The 15,065-nt window shown below is 43.7% G+C and overlaps 1 protein-coding gene across 1 annotated transcript; it reads right to left on the bottom strand.

The window, feature by feature from the left end:
• Window positions 1–840: 840 nt before the first annotated feature.
• Window positions 841–13,984, bottom strand: LOC307258182 (vang-like protein 1; the record flags this gene model as incomplete). The annotated part of the gene is made up of 9 exons (XM_080037633.1): window positions 841–1,101; window positions 1,522–1,756; window positions 2,243–2,393; window positions 4,016–4,051; window positions 4,225–4,358; window positions 5,187–5,362; window positions 5,664–6,092; window positions 12,441–12,612; window positions 13,911–13,984. 9 exons carry the CDS (start codon window positions 13,982–13,984, stop codon window positions 841–843), a joined length of 1,668 nt encoding a protein of 555 aa, XP_079893759.1.
• Between the last annotated feature and the right edge of the window lie 1,081 nt (window positions 13,985–15,065).

Below are 15,065 nucleotides of genomic sequence, written 5' to 3'. Positions count from 1 at the left end.
AAGACGAAAGATTTCATGTGAGATATCAAAAAGGTCAATCACTTGAACCTCATAGCTGTCAAAACGTTCAGTCCCTCTGCCCGCCTACAAAAAGATCAGTGTATAAACATAATGAGTAGTCAGATATTTGGCTTGACCATCTACTGCATGTTCAGGCTACAGTGATTTTTCCGATGTTCACAAACATATCTTCATCTATTTACAGGCCAGTCATCACCCACAAATACAGCTCCAACAGACAAGATACAAAAATGCAATGCAATGCACACATTCTGATATAAAAAGTCTGGAAGGCTAAAGTGTATTCACATATAAATACTGTACATACATCTGTGATACAGGACAGGTAAAGAATCATTGCGTAGACTGACAAAAAGAACAGCAGTTGTGGTAAAAAAGGATTCAGGTTATATCAAATATCCTGGTCGCTATAGTAACGCTAAGGAGTACGAAGAGACAGGTTGAGAAGGATCCCGGGTTTAACTCACACACACACATTCGCATCGTAAAGCACACACTTCAACTAAACCATGAACTTTCCCAAGGTGGCACACATGCAAATAAAAGGAAAATTATAACATTTGTGAGGGGTCATCTGTCGTGCATTGAGGAATACCTAAATTGTGTTCTGCAAAAGTCAGATCAGAGAAATCCAAGCATATTCCCTTCCATTGTCTGTCTTTTATCGGTTTGCCGGGTCAAAGACAAGGACACAAAAAGACATTCCTCCGCGTGAGAAAAATACATAAGTACAAAAAACAGTACAAAAGTTTGTGAAAAATTCACTGGGAAAATTGTAACAGTCCTGTGAGTCAGCAGCACTGGTCCGCTACATCGCTGTTAAACGGAGGTTTCTGATTGGAGCAGCAGTATAAACTTGTGAGACTTGGGGTCGATGTACTCCTCAGTGAGCCGGATGTAAGGGATACCCTTGACAGTCACAGCCAAGGTAAAGTCAAGACACCTGAGCACGAACTCTGAGCCTTCCTTTATCCCACCGGTGACTGACGCCTCGCTGACCAAAGTCCACTGGTCTGCCATCCATCGCTCAGGGCCGTACTGCAGGGTTGGACCAGGGGCCAGGTAGGCCTCCAGGAAGGCCTGCACACACAGATAATATCTTTACATCAACATTCTTTTAAAACCTACTCGATGGTTTAAAGGAGATTTCCACTTCATTGTTGAAATTGGGGAACATGGCAGCTTGGTATAAAGAAAAAAGGATTTCAGATAAATAAAGCAGTATACAGTACAACATTTTAAGAATTTTTGAGTGTTTATGGAGAGCCACATTCCCAGAAAATAGTATTTTGAATAATCAAGCTATACTATTTTGGCTTGTGTATAGTCTTCATGTTCCCCAGATCTCAGCATTTACATTGACGAGTACAATGTTATCATAATGGATAGACATGATGGCCAGCACTGTGAAAAATCTTTTTTTTTGCCTTCCAGGGCTTAACATATTAAAAGACACATCAATTTCAATGATCAAATTGGGGGTCCAAAAGCCAAACTCACCTTAGGGCTCATGTTGTTAATGAGACAGAAAGCGAGGTGCTTCTGGATGCTCTCCATGCTGTGGCAGTGCTGCCTCCTGGTGGTGCGGAGGTACTTCTGCAGGGCACGCGCCATGGAGGGAAATATCGCCAGAGCTGCTTCACGCACATCCATGATGTCGGACGGCGTTGCGCGCTCGTCCTCTTTCTTCATGCGTCGGACATGCGTGAAGGCCTCCTCCACAGCCACCACCAGCCTGAGAGGAAAGTACACACGGCAGTTAGCCTACTAGTCTGCTCTACTCTTACTGTGATCTTTATCAAGCAACATTCTAATGAACTGTAACAGTGCAGACATGGAATATTGCAGAAACAGGTTTTGATTTGTTGTAATTACAGTTTTCCTCCTCTTTTGTACTGGCCCTTTATAAATACCAATAGTTACTAAAAAAAAGATTGGAAGATAGCCGTTTGACTTAACAAACTTAAATAGCCAGAGCCTCACATTAGTTCCAGATTCAAACGTTTAAATACATTTCTGCAATCGAAGAGAACTGTTTTTCTTTTTTTCATTGCTTGTAAGTACAGTACATGAAGAATGAATCATTTAATGTCTAGCATTAACAGGAGCAAGTTTCAACGGAGGGAGAAACAAGATGTGAATAAACTGCCTTAATATTTTCTTACTAAGGTGCACGTCTGAAAGAGTATTTGGATCCGTCGATTTGCTCCCCATGACTCACCTGGCCCTACGTTTACGGACTCTTCTCTCGTAGTCGGCCTCCTCGAAGTACAGCTCATTGTGGGCGCTGTCCTTGCGTTTGGCAGCAGCTGTGACCATGGCCCGCGACTGATTCCCATTACCAGGCTGCGCTCCTGCTGCGTTTCCCGGTGCTGTACCAAAAAAGGAGAAGACAGAGGCAAATTGGTTCAGTTTCTTTTAGCTGAAGGCAGCAGCCCCTGACCCCCACCAGACTCTTGATAAATGGGCCGTATCTCCATCTAAATCATGGACAGGAAAGGTCAGATGGGAGTAAAGCCCAGAACTGGCACATGACTGGAGGTGTAAAACATCTCCTCCTTGGTCACACTTTTGAGAAAAGACTCGATGAGAGCGTATGTTATTCTTTGGTACTTATCTGGGGCATCGTGCCCCGATCATGCAATGTCTCAGTCACAGAGAATGTTAATTATAGGAAGGAGAAAAGAGGAAGCACATATTTTTCCACAGACATTCTGATGCAGAAGAGACCTTCTTATTGGGGTGCGGCTTATCTATTCATCGCTTTACACTTCAAAAGCCACAGTTCCTGTCTGATCTGTGAATGTACCATTAACCCATAAAGCTAATGGAGCTTGTAAAGCAGCATATTAAGTTTCAGTTTTTTTTCATTTTGTGTGTCTTTGTGTGTGTGTGTGTGTGTGTGTGTGTGTGTGTGTGTGTGTGTGTGTGTGTGTGTGTGTGTGTGTGTGTGTGTGTGCGTGTGTTTGGGTGTGTGTGTGGGGGTTGTGAGTCAGATCTGGTCCATGTTCAGAAGATGAAGATTAGTACACTTTGGGGGAGGTTATATAGAGTAAATGCTGCAGGTTGAGTAAGGATATAAATCTTTAATAGTCTCATCTGCATATGTGTTACTATTTATGCATGTGAGCAGGTGAGACAGAGATACTGAACGTAGTATAAATGATGAGTGAAAAAAAATCCCATCCTAGTGTATACCGTGGAAAGAAAGGCTAAACAGGTAATTTTGCGAAGGGGGCATTGGAAATGTTTTCCGCCAAAAATACGGGTAAACACAAGCCCCTTTAACCTTCTGGCCTACATATTAAAGCTATGAGAAGAGCGCTTGTGAATGACTTTGAATAAGAGAGAGAGAGAGAGAGAGAGAGAGAGAGAGAGAGAGAGAGGAGAGGGGAGGGGGGGGGGGGTTATAGAATGAGTGGGGGTTGAAGCGAGCAAGAAATGAAATAAATGGGGGTGGGGGGCTGTGGAGACAGGCTGAGCGGGAGGAAGGCGAGATGTGGGAGTATGCGAGGAATGAGCGTTACTCGGATGAATTATTTAAGGCTTGAAATTCCACGGCCCTCTGGAGGCATTCCTGCTGCACTTTGATAGGGAAAGGGAGGTGAGGTGGATGGCAGGTTCTATGAGGACACCATATCCCATACTGCACCTGCCATACATCATCCCAGCCAGCAGTGTTGTGTGGTGTGGTGCAGCGGATGGGGGGGGGGATTGATGGGCGGTGAGTGAAAGACCCTTTTAGAAAAAGTGCAATGTGTGGCATTACAGGATGTGTGTATTGTGGGAGCAGCCATGGAGGCATTGTATCAAAAGTGTTGTGGCGCAGCAGTTTGCTAGATAGTAGGAGTGCAGGACTTACAGTATGTCAGGGACTTAAGAGGCTTCAGAGTGCCCTAAGGATGGGGGTGAGCTGAACCATGAAATTAGCGGCTTCCTGTGATAAAGTGCTGCGTAGTAGTAGTGAGTGATGCTGACTATTATCTGTACTTACTGTCCAAAAGGTATGTTCTCAGTTTGTTTTTAAAAGCTGCTTATGGAAGAGACAGAGGTGAAGAAAGGAAGAACATCGCAACAATAAAGCAGAAGCAGCGGAATATGCGGTAAAGCACGGAACGAAATGCAACAGGAAAAAGGGGACAGTAAACAGAAGGTTATATAATATGAAAAGGAAAGTTATTGGGACGGATGAAGGCAACCAACCATCTACGTTGTAGACCTTTAACCCGGCCAGGTGTTTGGCAGCACGGTGCTTCGAGGCAGAGAGAAGCGCTGGGTTATGGAGTGGAAAATCTCTGTAGTAGTACTCCAAAATGGACAGAGCTGCCTTCTGGATGCTGTGTGAGATGAGATACAAATGGAGAAAGAAAACTCAAAAGGAGGAAAAACATTTACAGCATGGCTGACTTATAAGACATTGATGAAGTCCTTTGAATCCACTCAAAAGGGAGGTTTTAGACACACAGTTAGAGATACTATCTTTTGTATTCCATGCATTCTTATTACTTGCCTACACTACCCATAATACAACTTGATCACCAACAGTTTGGTCAGAGATTCAGTAGTTCTTCCCACGACCTTTAAACAGACGTACATGAATAGAATCAGTACAGTTCTTCTTTTACGTTACTGGCATCTAATAATAAGATGTGTATACGTCCTGTTCGGGTGTTTAAGTCCATCGGTTTACCAGCCTGCAAAATAAAATCTGTATCCGGCCAAGGAGTAGCCTGGCTGTGAATGATAAACTAAGCAAGGTTTAGGCCTCATCCCACATAAACATTATCCAATAACTGCCGTCTCTTTATTCTGTCCAAGTCAGTCACACACTCAGAACAGAAACAGAGTAAGACAGCCACAGCATGAGCGCCTGTGAATCTCCTAGAATAGCTCGCCTTGAGCAAACCAGACGAGGAGGCTGATGAGTAACTCAATTACTGCCTGTGCCAGTCTTCCCTGTGGACATGAGCATCCGATTACACACACATACTTCAGTGAGTGTAATGACTGTGACCAAGTGCCAGTGTGTATCCGTACAGAGAAGGTTATATTCACGTGTGAAAATTCTGAAGGCTTATATTTATAGCGTTTTCTTTGATCCTCTTGACTTCATTGGGAACTTTGTGTAAAGGCAGCTCATAACGGGTGAGTGAGCATTGGTATACCTGAGCTGTCCTATGTTGTAGTGGCGTGTCTCTCCGTCAGTGGAGCGGATGATGCGCACGCTGTAGCAGGGCTGGAGATGTCGAAGCTCCAGCAGCACCACAGCCAGGTAGTGGACAAACAGCTGGGAGTCCACAAGGGACACGGCAAACTGGACGATACCATGGTAGTCCTCGTCCTGCTTAGACCAAATCCCCCAGCGTTAATGAAAACAATTACTGCTGCTGGTAGGGGAAAACTTCTTCTTACGTTTTACATCTAACCTATGCTTAACCAGCTTAAAAACTTTTCTGTCGCAGTAAGCAGTTCAGAAAAATGTACGCATAACATGAAATATGAATTGAAACAAACTACAACAGAAAAAGTCCTGAACGAAACTGATCACAAAATATTGAGTCCTAGACAAAAACTGAAAGACGTGGTGCCAAAAAAGAATAACACATTTAAATGCTCTAACCGTAGGACACTTTCAAACCCACCTGAGCATCAAGGATCCGGACCCCGTAGAAGAGCCAATAAGACATGGTGAGCAGGAGCGTTATTGTGATGAGGAAGGCACGGTACACACACAGTCTGGGCAGGCTGGCGCGGCCCGCTCGGAGAAACAAGGCCCAGATAGCCACTATGAGGATGAGGAGCTTGAAGGAGATTGAGAGGAAGAGGCCCTCGCAGGCTGCTCCACACGGCTGCAGTCTGTCGGGCCACAGGAATGCCGGAAGGAGCAGGAAGACCAGGGGTGTAGCCACCACCAGCAGCCCCAGACACGAGCCCACGGCCAGGGGAAGGTAGCGGCGGAAGCCTTGGGTCCGGTCCTGTATTCCCTTCCCCAGTCCAACCACATCCTCTTGGGAAATACTCAGTTCTGAGGTGCCTGTCACTGCGGTGGTGGTTTCGCCCCAGTTATCATCCTTGAAGGACGAGAGAAAGGGTGTTGAACTAAAAATATGTTACAGGCCATGGATATTAATGTTGGATCGTCAATAGGTGGTTTACCCAAATTCTACAAAAATAAAGAATCCATAAAAAATATATACAGTACAAACTGTATATTTATATTATCCTATTCACTATTGGTTGCACCAGAACAAGCTGTACAATCAATATTGACACATTATCCCCCTTATTAACAAAATGTTTTGGTTATGGCTATGAGAGGGACCCCTTATTTGATCCATTAGAAATAAAAAAATATTGGCAGCACAGATACAACAAGAGACAGAAATGCTATAACAAGGGCAAAGAACACAAACTACATTGCTACTAGTTATGTGAAAAAGATGTGCCTTCCGAAAGTAAAACATGTAATGGAGTAAAAATTCATTGGAAACGGACAAAAAAAAACGATATAGAAACCTGAATCTGACCATTATCCTATTGTACTCCCTTCCTTGCACGAGCAATCCCCACAGATTTTGTGCACTGAGCACACAGCACATTCTTCATGCTATTTAGAGATGTTTGATTTTCCTGGAATGTTGCCTCATTATGACAGGCCTTCAAAGTCCCATTGAAGTAATGTAGGATGACAAGTCAGGAAGCGCAGTTACGTTTGGCAGGGAGGTGCACGCTGACATATGCTACAACACACACACACACACACACACACACACACACACACACACACACACACACACACACACACACACACACACACACACACACACACACACACACACACACACACACACACACACACACACACACACACACTCAGGGAATCACAAAAACAGAAGCTGATGCTTTCCAGGCCCATCATTGCAAATTAGAGTCAATTTATTTTCCTTTCAAGTCAGCAGGATCATTTCAAGCATTATTTCTTCCAACAAAGAGAGACAAGGAGTATAAATAATGACAAGTCTGCTCCAAAGAGGCATTTTTTTTTCTGTGTGCCTGTCAATAATTCAGGTAATTAGCAATCCATTGTCCCCCAGAGTGTCAGTGCATTTTACACTACAGCGCATAGCAGGCGGAGCAGCTGCAGAAGGAGGAATGAAGGCTGGAAAAAAAGGCAAGCTGAACGGATAAGCCTACATGGCTCCACACACGTGGTCACACACATACACCTATAGGCACATCAAACAGTCTGTAAAGCCCAGAACCCGAGCCATATGAGCTTGCAATGAAGCTGCTGGAAAACCCAGACAGGAGTGAGTAAAGCAGACAGAAGAACGTCACATTAATTCTCACCCGTCTAGAGTGTGTGTGTGTGTGTGTGTGTGTGTGTGTGTGTGTTTGTATCCCGATTTAGCGTAAAGAAGTTAATGTAACTTTCTCGGAATTAGTAAACCCTGCTGCTCTTCGGGGGAATGTGAAGTATGAAATCAGCATTGCATTTGCATGTTTTCCATCAGAAAAAAAACTCAGCAATGGATATGGGACATAAATATGGGATTTCTGCACTCCATTACCGTTCACTGCTAATTAAGCCAGTCAGCCAAAGCTGGAGGAGGAATGCCAACATGAGCCAGAAGATGAATGAGCATGAGTTGAGGAGAGGGAGGGACAGAGAGAGAGAGAGAGAGAGAGAGAGAGAGAGAGAGAGAGAGAGAAAGAAAAAGGGGTGTGGTGGTAAGTGGGGGTTGGTTAAGGTGTGAGATGGAATTAAATGAGCAGAGAAAGCACTGAGTATAGTATCTGTCTGCCAGACTAATGTTTGAAGCCAGAGGTCAGCTATGTGAGTGTAGTGTCAACTCCATTTAGTGTCCCATCTCATTCCCCAGTCCCCTCACATCTCTCTCCTCCTTTGCTCCCTTTCAATGCAAAAGCCAACCCTGTTAACACCGGGCCCAACCCTCTGGAACAGGGTCTGTGAGCAGTCAAAGTCAATCCACACACCTCAGCGAGACAGCAGAACGATTGGGAATTCAAAAACAATACATATCTCCTTAGTTTTTTCGGAGTTAATTCTTAATGGTAGAGACAGCCGGCGGTGACTGAAAAATCACCAATTTTTACTGGCTATGTGGTAGAGGTTTTGACAGCATTGTTCATCAGCAGATTAAGCTTTGTTCAGTTGCTAGATGCTGCCGGGTATTAAACAGTGCGGTTTGTCTTATCCAATAAACCTCAACAACAGTGAATGGGTCTGAAAACATACTCCTGCTGATCCTACATATCGGTGCGGACATTATTCTTTTGGCAGGTTGCATTTATGAGCCAACATCTATATTGTTTATCGTTTGTTATTGTACATGTTTAGAAGCAGGGAAATTATTCAAATGAGAGTATTACATTTTGAGTTTAAACACCTTGGTTAAACAGTGATAGAAGATAGATGATACAAGCTGAAACAGACTGTCAGAATATCAGCTGTGAAGAGAAGGAGGGAAACATTTTATTGTGGTCTGATATCTTTACAAATGGCTGGTGTGGATGTGCAATCTTTTAACATGCACTATACAGTAAAGGCTGTTTTTAATCTGGTTAATCAGTCTCTTGTCAGCATGCTTAATATGAACCTCATATTCCTCTTAGCAATTGTTCTGCCAAGGGATCAATACAAGCTTTCGTTCTAATGTATCATTTAGTGAGGAATAAAAAACTGCGTATCGCTTATCAAGATAATACACTGTTTAAACCAACCATGAAGTCTCGGTGGATAAATCCAAAAGCTTAATGCTGCAGTAATCAGGCCTGATCTCTATGTACAGACCAGCGAGGAGAGAGAGAGAGTAAGTCGCTGTGAGAGAGAATGAAACAGAGAAGAGAGAGAGAGAGAGAGAGAGAGAGAGAGAGAGAGAGAGAGAGAGAGAGAGAGAGAGAGAGAGACCGCTGCTGATTGTCTGGCAGCCTTTTCCTCTGGCAGAGGGTAAATATTGTTAACAGTGAGGCCTGTTCCACCATCACAAAACACAACAACACAACAACATACTGATTAGCACATGCGGTTAAAATGGAATTGTGTCTGTGAGGATATTAAGGTGCGAACACACTAGGCATTTTACACGCGTACAGACGCGTATGAAACCCGCCCCTTTTCCATAGGGAACCATTGGTTTACGCGCGTACATGGCGCGTAAATGCGTCACTCGCGCTAAAGCAACATTTTCACTCGCGCTAAAGCAACATTTTTACGCGCGTAGCTTTACGTGCGTATATATTACGCGCGTATAGCTACGCGAGGAGTTCAAAAAATTGAACTTTTGTTGCTCCTACGCGAGACGATTAGCCGCGTTGGCCAATCAGCGTTGAGCTTGACCCTACGTCACATACATTGGCAGGGTCGGAGAACAGTGTACTGTACACAGAGGCTGATGCGAGACACCGAGGAGTAAATGTATTGCGGCGGCCGGTGCTGTATGAAGCCGCTCGGGGTTATACGTGGGGAAAGTAAACCAGGAGAATAGACTTCCTGGTTAATTCAGTGAATATGTGTAGCTGTGCTTTAGCCGATAAACAAAGTTAGCGCCGTATAGCATTAGTTAACTCACCCTGTTGTGTGCGGGCGGCTAGCGCCTCATATTATGAACCCAAACATGACGACTGTCCGCGGGACTTTCACGACAAGTACACGAAGCACCGGTGTTGATCTACGCCAGCCACGGTCCCCTGTCACGGTCCCCTGTCACAGCCAGGTAGGGTAATTTTGGCTACTTGCCTTTATGTTGTGCCGCCGTGCACCGATGCTGCTGTAACTGTGTTTGTTATGTAGCTGCCGTGAATATGCAATGCTGTTTTAATGCTAGGCTATTTGTGCTGTTCAGTTTGTCTTTTGGCACAGTTGTTGGCCGTATTGTTGTTGTTTTTGTGTGGACATGCACGCTGTTGTGTCGGGTCGGTTCTGATCGCAGCCATAGTTGATAAGGGAAATACAATATCGGGAGGGAGACTCGTCACATTACGCGCGTATAACCTTTTTTGACACAAAATGATCAAGCAACATTTTAGCCGCGTTACGCACGTAAATCTTACGCGTGTAAAATGCCTAGTGTGTTCGCACCTTTAGTGTCACTGTGTATGTGTTTGGGTCACAGAGGCAGGTTTCATACCATTTTATTGAGGTGGTTATTTTTATGTTGCAAAACAAAGCAAGTGCAGCAGCTGTGAGTAGGTGAGTGTGTGTAAATGAATTAAACAAACAAAACAAAAACAATGTAAAATACTAAAATAAGTAAATGTGCTTCTCCCCGTATGCTTTGGTGTTGCCAGTGCTAACATTGTGAACCAAAGCTGCTGCCTCCTGGCACAAAGTCCCTGTGTAGGTCTCACAGAGCAGCATGGAAGGTCTCAGTAACAGAATTGGCGCTCTCTTTATGATTCACTCTCTCACACACGCACGCACGCACGCACGCACGCACGCACACACACACACACACACACACACACTGACGCCGTGGTCCAAGACCGTATCCTTATGTCACAGGCATGCGTGTAAACATGGAGGATTATTCATATCAGCTTTCCTCAAAGTGGCGTTTGGCTGGATGCTAAAGCTAATCTCAGTCTGTGGGAATGTCTCGCTGCATCGGAGCCTGTTAGTGTTACAAGAGCAGCTCCGCCATCTGACAGAGCTGCTCCCGAAAAAGCACTGACTGTCTAGGGTTGACTTCAGTGGCTGTTGGTGCAAAAACATTGGTGCTGAAGCTGTACCATTTGGACACATTTTTGTCCGAAGGGCTAATGTGAGACAATGGTGGATCACCTTACACTGCGAACAATAGACGTAAGCTACAAGCTGACAATCACATGACATTGTGGAATGTGGCTGCCCAGCCGGAAGGGGATGCTTTGCAGGGATGGCAAAATAGGTCAGAGCTCTCAGAAGTCGTCGGAAAGTCCGGCTGAAGACAAGTTCACAACCTTATCGCATTAAATGTTACTCTTCTATACTCATGAATTATTATTACTTTTGGGTAATACATCTTGCCACTTTATATACACACACATTTCCTCTTTTTCCCCTTACATACTAATAAACAGCCAAAATACTAAATGGCAAAATGCTCCCTTCCTACTATAGATTTCAAGTAGGTCAGAGAGCATGTAAAGGCAGCCCTAGGCAGAGTTGAGCAAAGTATATAACTCCTTTGGTGGTCTCTTTGCTTCTTTCCCCATTTTCTTTTAACTTTCATTACAATTTAATAGTGAGAGGAGAAGATAGATACCAGACCGTTATGAATATAAAGCTGGAACTAGTACACAGTTATCTTAGCATAACAAATGGGACCAAAAAACGAAATGTGAAAACAATAAGTTCCTGTTCAAAGGGGGAGTTGTACCTGGCAAACTCACAGTGAAAACAAGACTCCAGGAAGTCACTGCTTCCTGCAAAGAAACAGTCTGGCACATAACCCCCCCTGTAAAAGCACAACTTGTGGTTTTCACAGTTTTGTTTTTGTACAGATTAAACAAATGAGGTATAACAGCTTCTATGGGGAACCTTGGAGGTGGTGATATGTGCAATAGTTTTTTATTTCAAAAATAGCCAGGCTAGCTGTTTCCCCCTGTTTCCAATCTTTGTGATAAGCCAAGCTAACCATCTGCTAGCGGTAGCTTCATGTTTAACTCACAGATGAGAGTGTAATCAGTCTTCTAATCTATCTCTCTGCAGAAAAGCCAAAAAGCATAACTCCTCAAACTACTCCTTTATATCAGGATTTTTCAATGCAACATTAATCCATGCAACGTAGACATCGTTAAATATCCACTTTCTGTCTTTGAGCTACATTATCACAACATGCTGCTTCCCTGTGTCCACTTCAAACACTACTTTCATGCAGAGCTCAACACAATCAGTATTGGTGGAATGAATAGAACCAATTTGCTCTGCTTTCAAATATCAGGCTTGACTGTTATATGCATCACACACATACACACACACACACACACACACACACACACACACACACACACACACACACACACACACACACACACACACACACACACACACACACACACACACACACACACACACACTGTAACACTGTAACACTGTAACACACACTGTAACAGCAATGTTGTCGGCACAAATCCATCCAGGCCTATGGGATGCTAATCCTCTGACCTATTTGATCCCTGTCACTATTGTTAATATATGTCAGGCATAGTGCCAATGTGCAGCCAGCTGTGTGAGCACGAGTTTATAAGGTCATGGTGCAGAGTTCATAGATGGATTATTGGGTATTCTGATGGGAATAAATCACTCCTCTAAAAAAAAAATTAACACAAACAGCCTGCATTCCTTCACAGTTGAGAAATCCCATTTTTGTCATGTGTACAGTTTTTTTTGCAAGCGTTAATGGATAATATAGTACCTGGGCCTCATCTCCGGGCTCTTCTGCTGGTGTGGGTTCTCCGGGCAGCGGTTCCCCATTGTGAACCGGGGACTCCTGTGAGGGCGTGTCAGGGGGGTTGATGACGACGGACCTCTCAGAGCGACTGCTGTCTTTACTGCTGCTGGCCTTGTGCCGCTCACGGCTTCGCTCCCTGGAACCGAACACACAAACACACACACACACACAGACACAGACACACACACACACACACACACACACACACACACACACACACACACACACACACACACACACACACACACACACACACACACACACACACACACACACACACACACACACACAATGAACATGAAGAGTCGTCTGACCTCTAAGAGTCCACAACCTCAAAAAAATCAGCTCTCATATTTCCTAACGGGCATGAACAACTTGTGATCTGCAATTGTTATTATTATGACACTCCATAGGCCAAATTTATTATTGGAAAAATATGTAGAAGAATAGATATTCAGTCATGTTATTAAATATATAAATTAAGAGTATGATAAGTGTCAGCCCTGTATGGCAAAAAGCTGATGGAAAGAAAGGGAAATTAATATTACAGTATATATAATCACTGATGAAGACTGGATAGGACGGGGACCAAATGATTGTCCTGTGCTGAGTAGGCCGAGCGAAATAGGTTAGAGCCACTCGGCTGTGACGACCCTAATCCACAAGCTCTGCCTGTCTCAATCTCTCAGCTTGCCCTCACTCATCCGATTCATTTGTGGCCCGCTCAGATGGAACCGACAAACACAACAAAGTCAATGTGCTGTAAAAGGCAAATACACAAAAAACACCACAACAAAGGGAGCGCCATGAGAGATGCAGCGAGTGATATCAGAAAACATTTTGTGGTTTCCCCAGGTTGGCATGGGACGATAACCGGTTTCAAGGTATACCGTGATATGAAAAAGTCAAGGTTTCCGCACACTGCCATTATCTCTGTCATACCGTTCTAAGATACTAGAACACACAGGATGTTAACACACAAGTTTATTAATGTTCAGAATGTTCCTGCATCATAACCACTGTCACTAGAAGAGAAATGTGTAGAAAGTGAGCATGTCTCTAAAAGCCTTGTTGAGCTGCTCACTTAAAGGACTGCTTTGTATAGAATAATTAAATTATTTTATTTATTATCTTATCATACAAGTTTATTAATGTTCAGAATATTCTATATGTTAAAAAAATTCTAAATATTATGTTCAGGCGGAACATTTTGGTTTAGTTTTTTTACCCAGACATTTCAAAATAAGACAATTTGAGACCTGTAATCGCCAAACCTGATACCACAAAACCTATTGCTATTTTTTGCTTAAGGATTTCATACCGTCAGAACATGATACTGGCCGATGCCTATAGTCCCAGGTAGGTAGTATAAGGACATACAGACAGAAGTGGGCAGAGAAAGCACACACAGCGAGGTGGGAAGAAAGCACGTACCCAGCAGGCCGGTTCGATCTCCCGGATCGGCTGGAGTGGTAGGAGTAGCCCGAGTGGGTTGATTCAGTGTCCATTCCAACGCGGGTGGGTCAGAGCCTGGGGAGAGGGGTGGGGTGTGTGTGTGTGTGTGTGTGTGTGTGTGTGTGGGGGGGGGGGCGGGGGGGGGCGAGGAGGAGATATCTGTTGTGTGGCAGAGAAGGACAAAGTTTGGCAGCACAGCTCAGGAGGAGCAATGGGTTGCTATAGAGACGGGCCTCAGGAATCCACGTCCAATGACAACTACTCCAGAGAGCTGCTTCGGTAGCCACATTGACCTGAGAGATGGGAGAGATAGAAGGGATAGTGCTGGCGTTAAAATGGTGCCTTCAATGTATAACACATAATACATTAGATACCGTACATTAGCCAGGCTGGCAGGCAATATCTGTAGAGGCGAGTGCTGCTGATGAATTTTAAATGTGGGCAAAATGACTTCGTAGTCAAAATATTAGAGTGATCATCATGCATTTTTATCTTCAGTAATGTAGGACTGGAAGGGCATGCAAACACATAAGGTCATCTATTATGAATCTGTTATATGGACCAAGAGGGTTTTGTATTCCTGTCTACCCCTCTATAATGTTCTTCCCTGTTTCTAACCGCAGTGACATGGCTGGATAATCTTCTGGGGCCGGTTATGAATTTAGCATAGCTGCAATAATTTTAACCTGCACATTAGGCATAGAAAAATAACAAGACAACCTTATTTGGAAACACTGCCTCAAAACATGTTTCATGAGAAATGTAACTGTTCTAAAGATGCAAGCTAGCCCTCCTTTACTATTCAAAAATAAACTGTGTGTGTTTTCTTAATGTGACTATTAATCATGCCATTTGGCCAGGCTTCTCTTATAGAAGAAATAATGCATCTCCAGAGGCTTTCTTGGTTAATATACTGTACGTTTAATGCAAAACTGGAGGAGTTTCAAGAAGGAAAAGGACCCCGGTACCATCAGATGATAAAATAGGAAATGTATTTTTAAATTACATATTTGAAGTATGACGCCTACTTTTACGAGATGCTTGAAGACCAGGACCAACACATTTATTACTTGGCATAATATAAATTACAATAAAAAAATTAATAATTCATACCAAATTGTAGCCATTTTCTCA

This window comes from Ammodytes marinus (assembly GCF_949987685.1).
Source record: "Ammodytes marinus genome assembly, chromosome: 12".
In the NCBI taxonomy this organism is placed as follows: Eukaryota; Metazoa; Chordata; class Actinopteri; order Uranoscopiformes; family Ammodytidae; genus Ammodytes; species Ammodytes marinus.
Note: the sequence above shows the minus strand (reverse complement) of the source record. Positions and strands in the feature narration are given on the sequence as shown.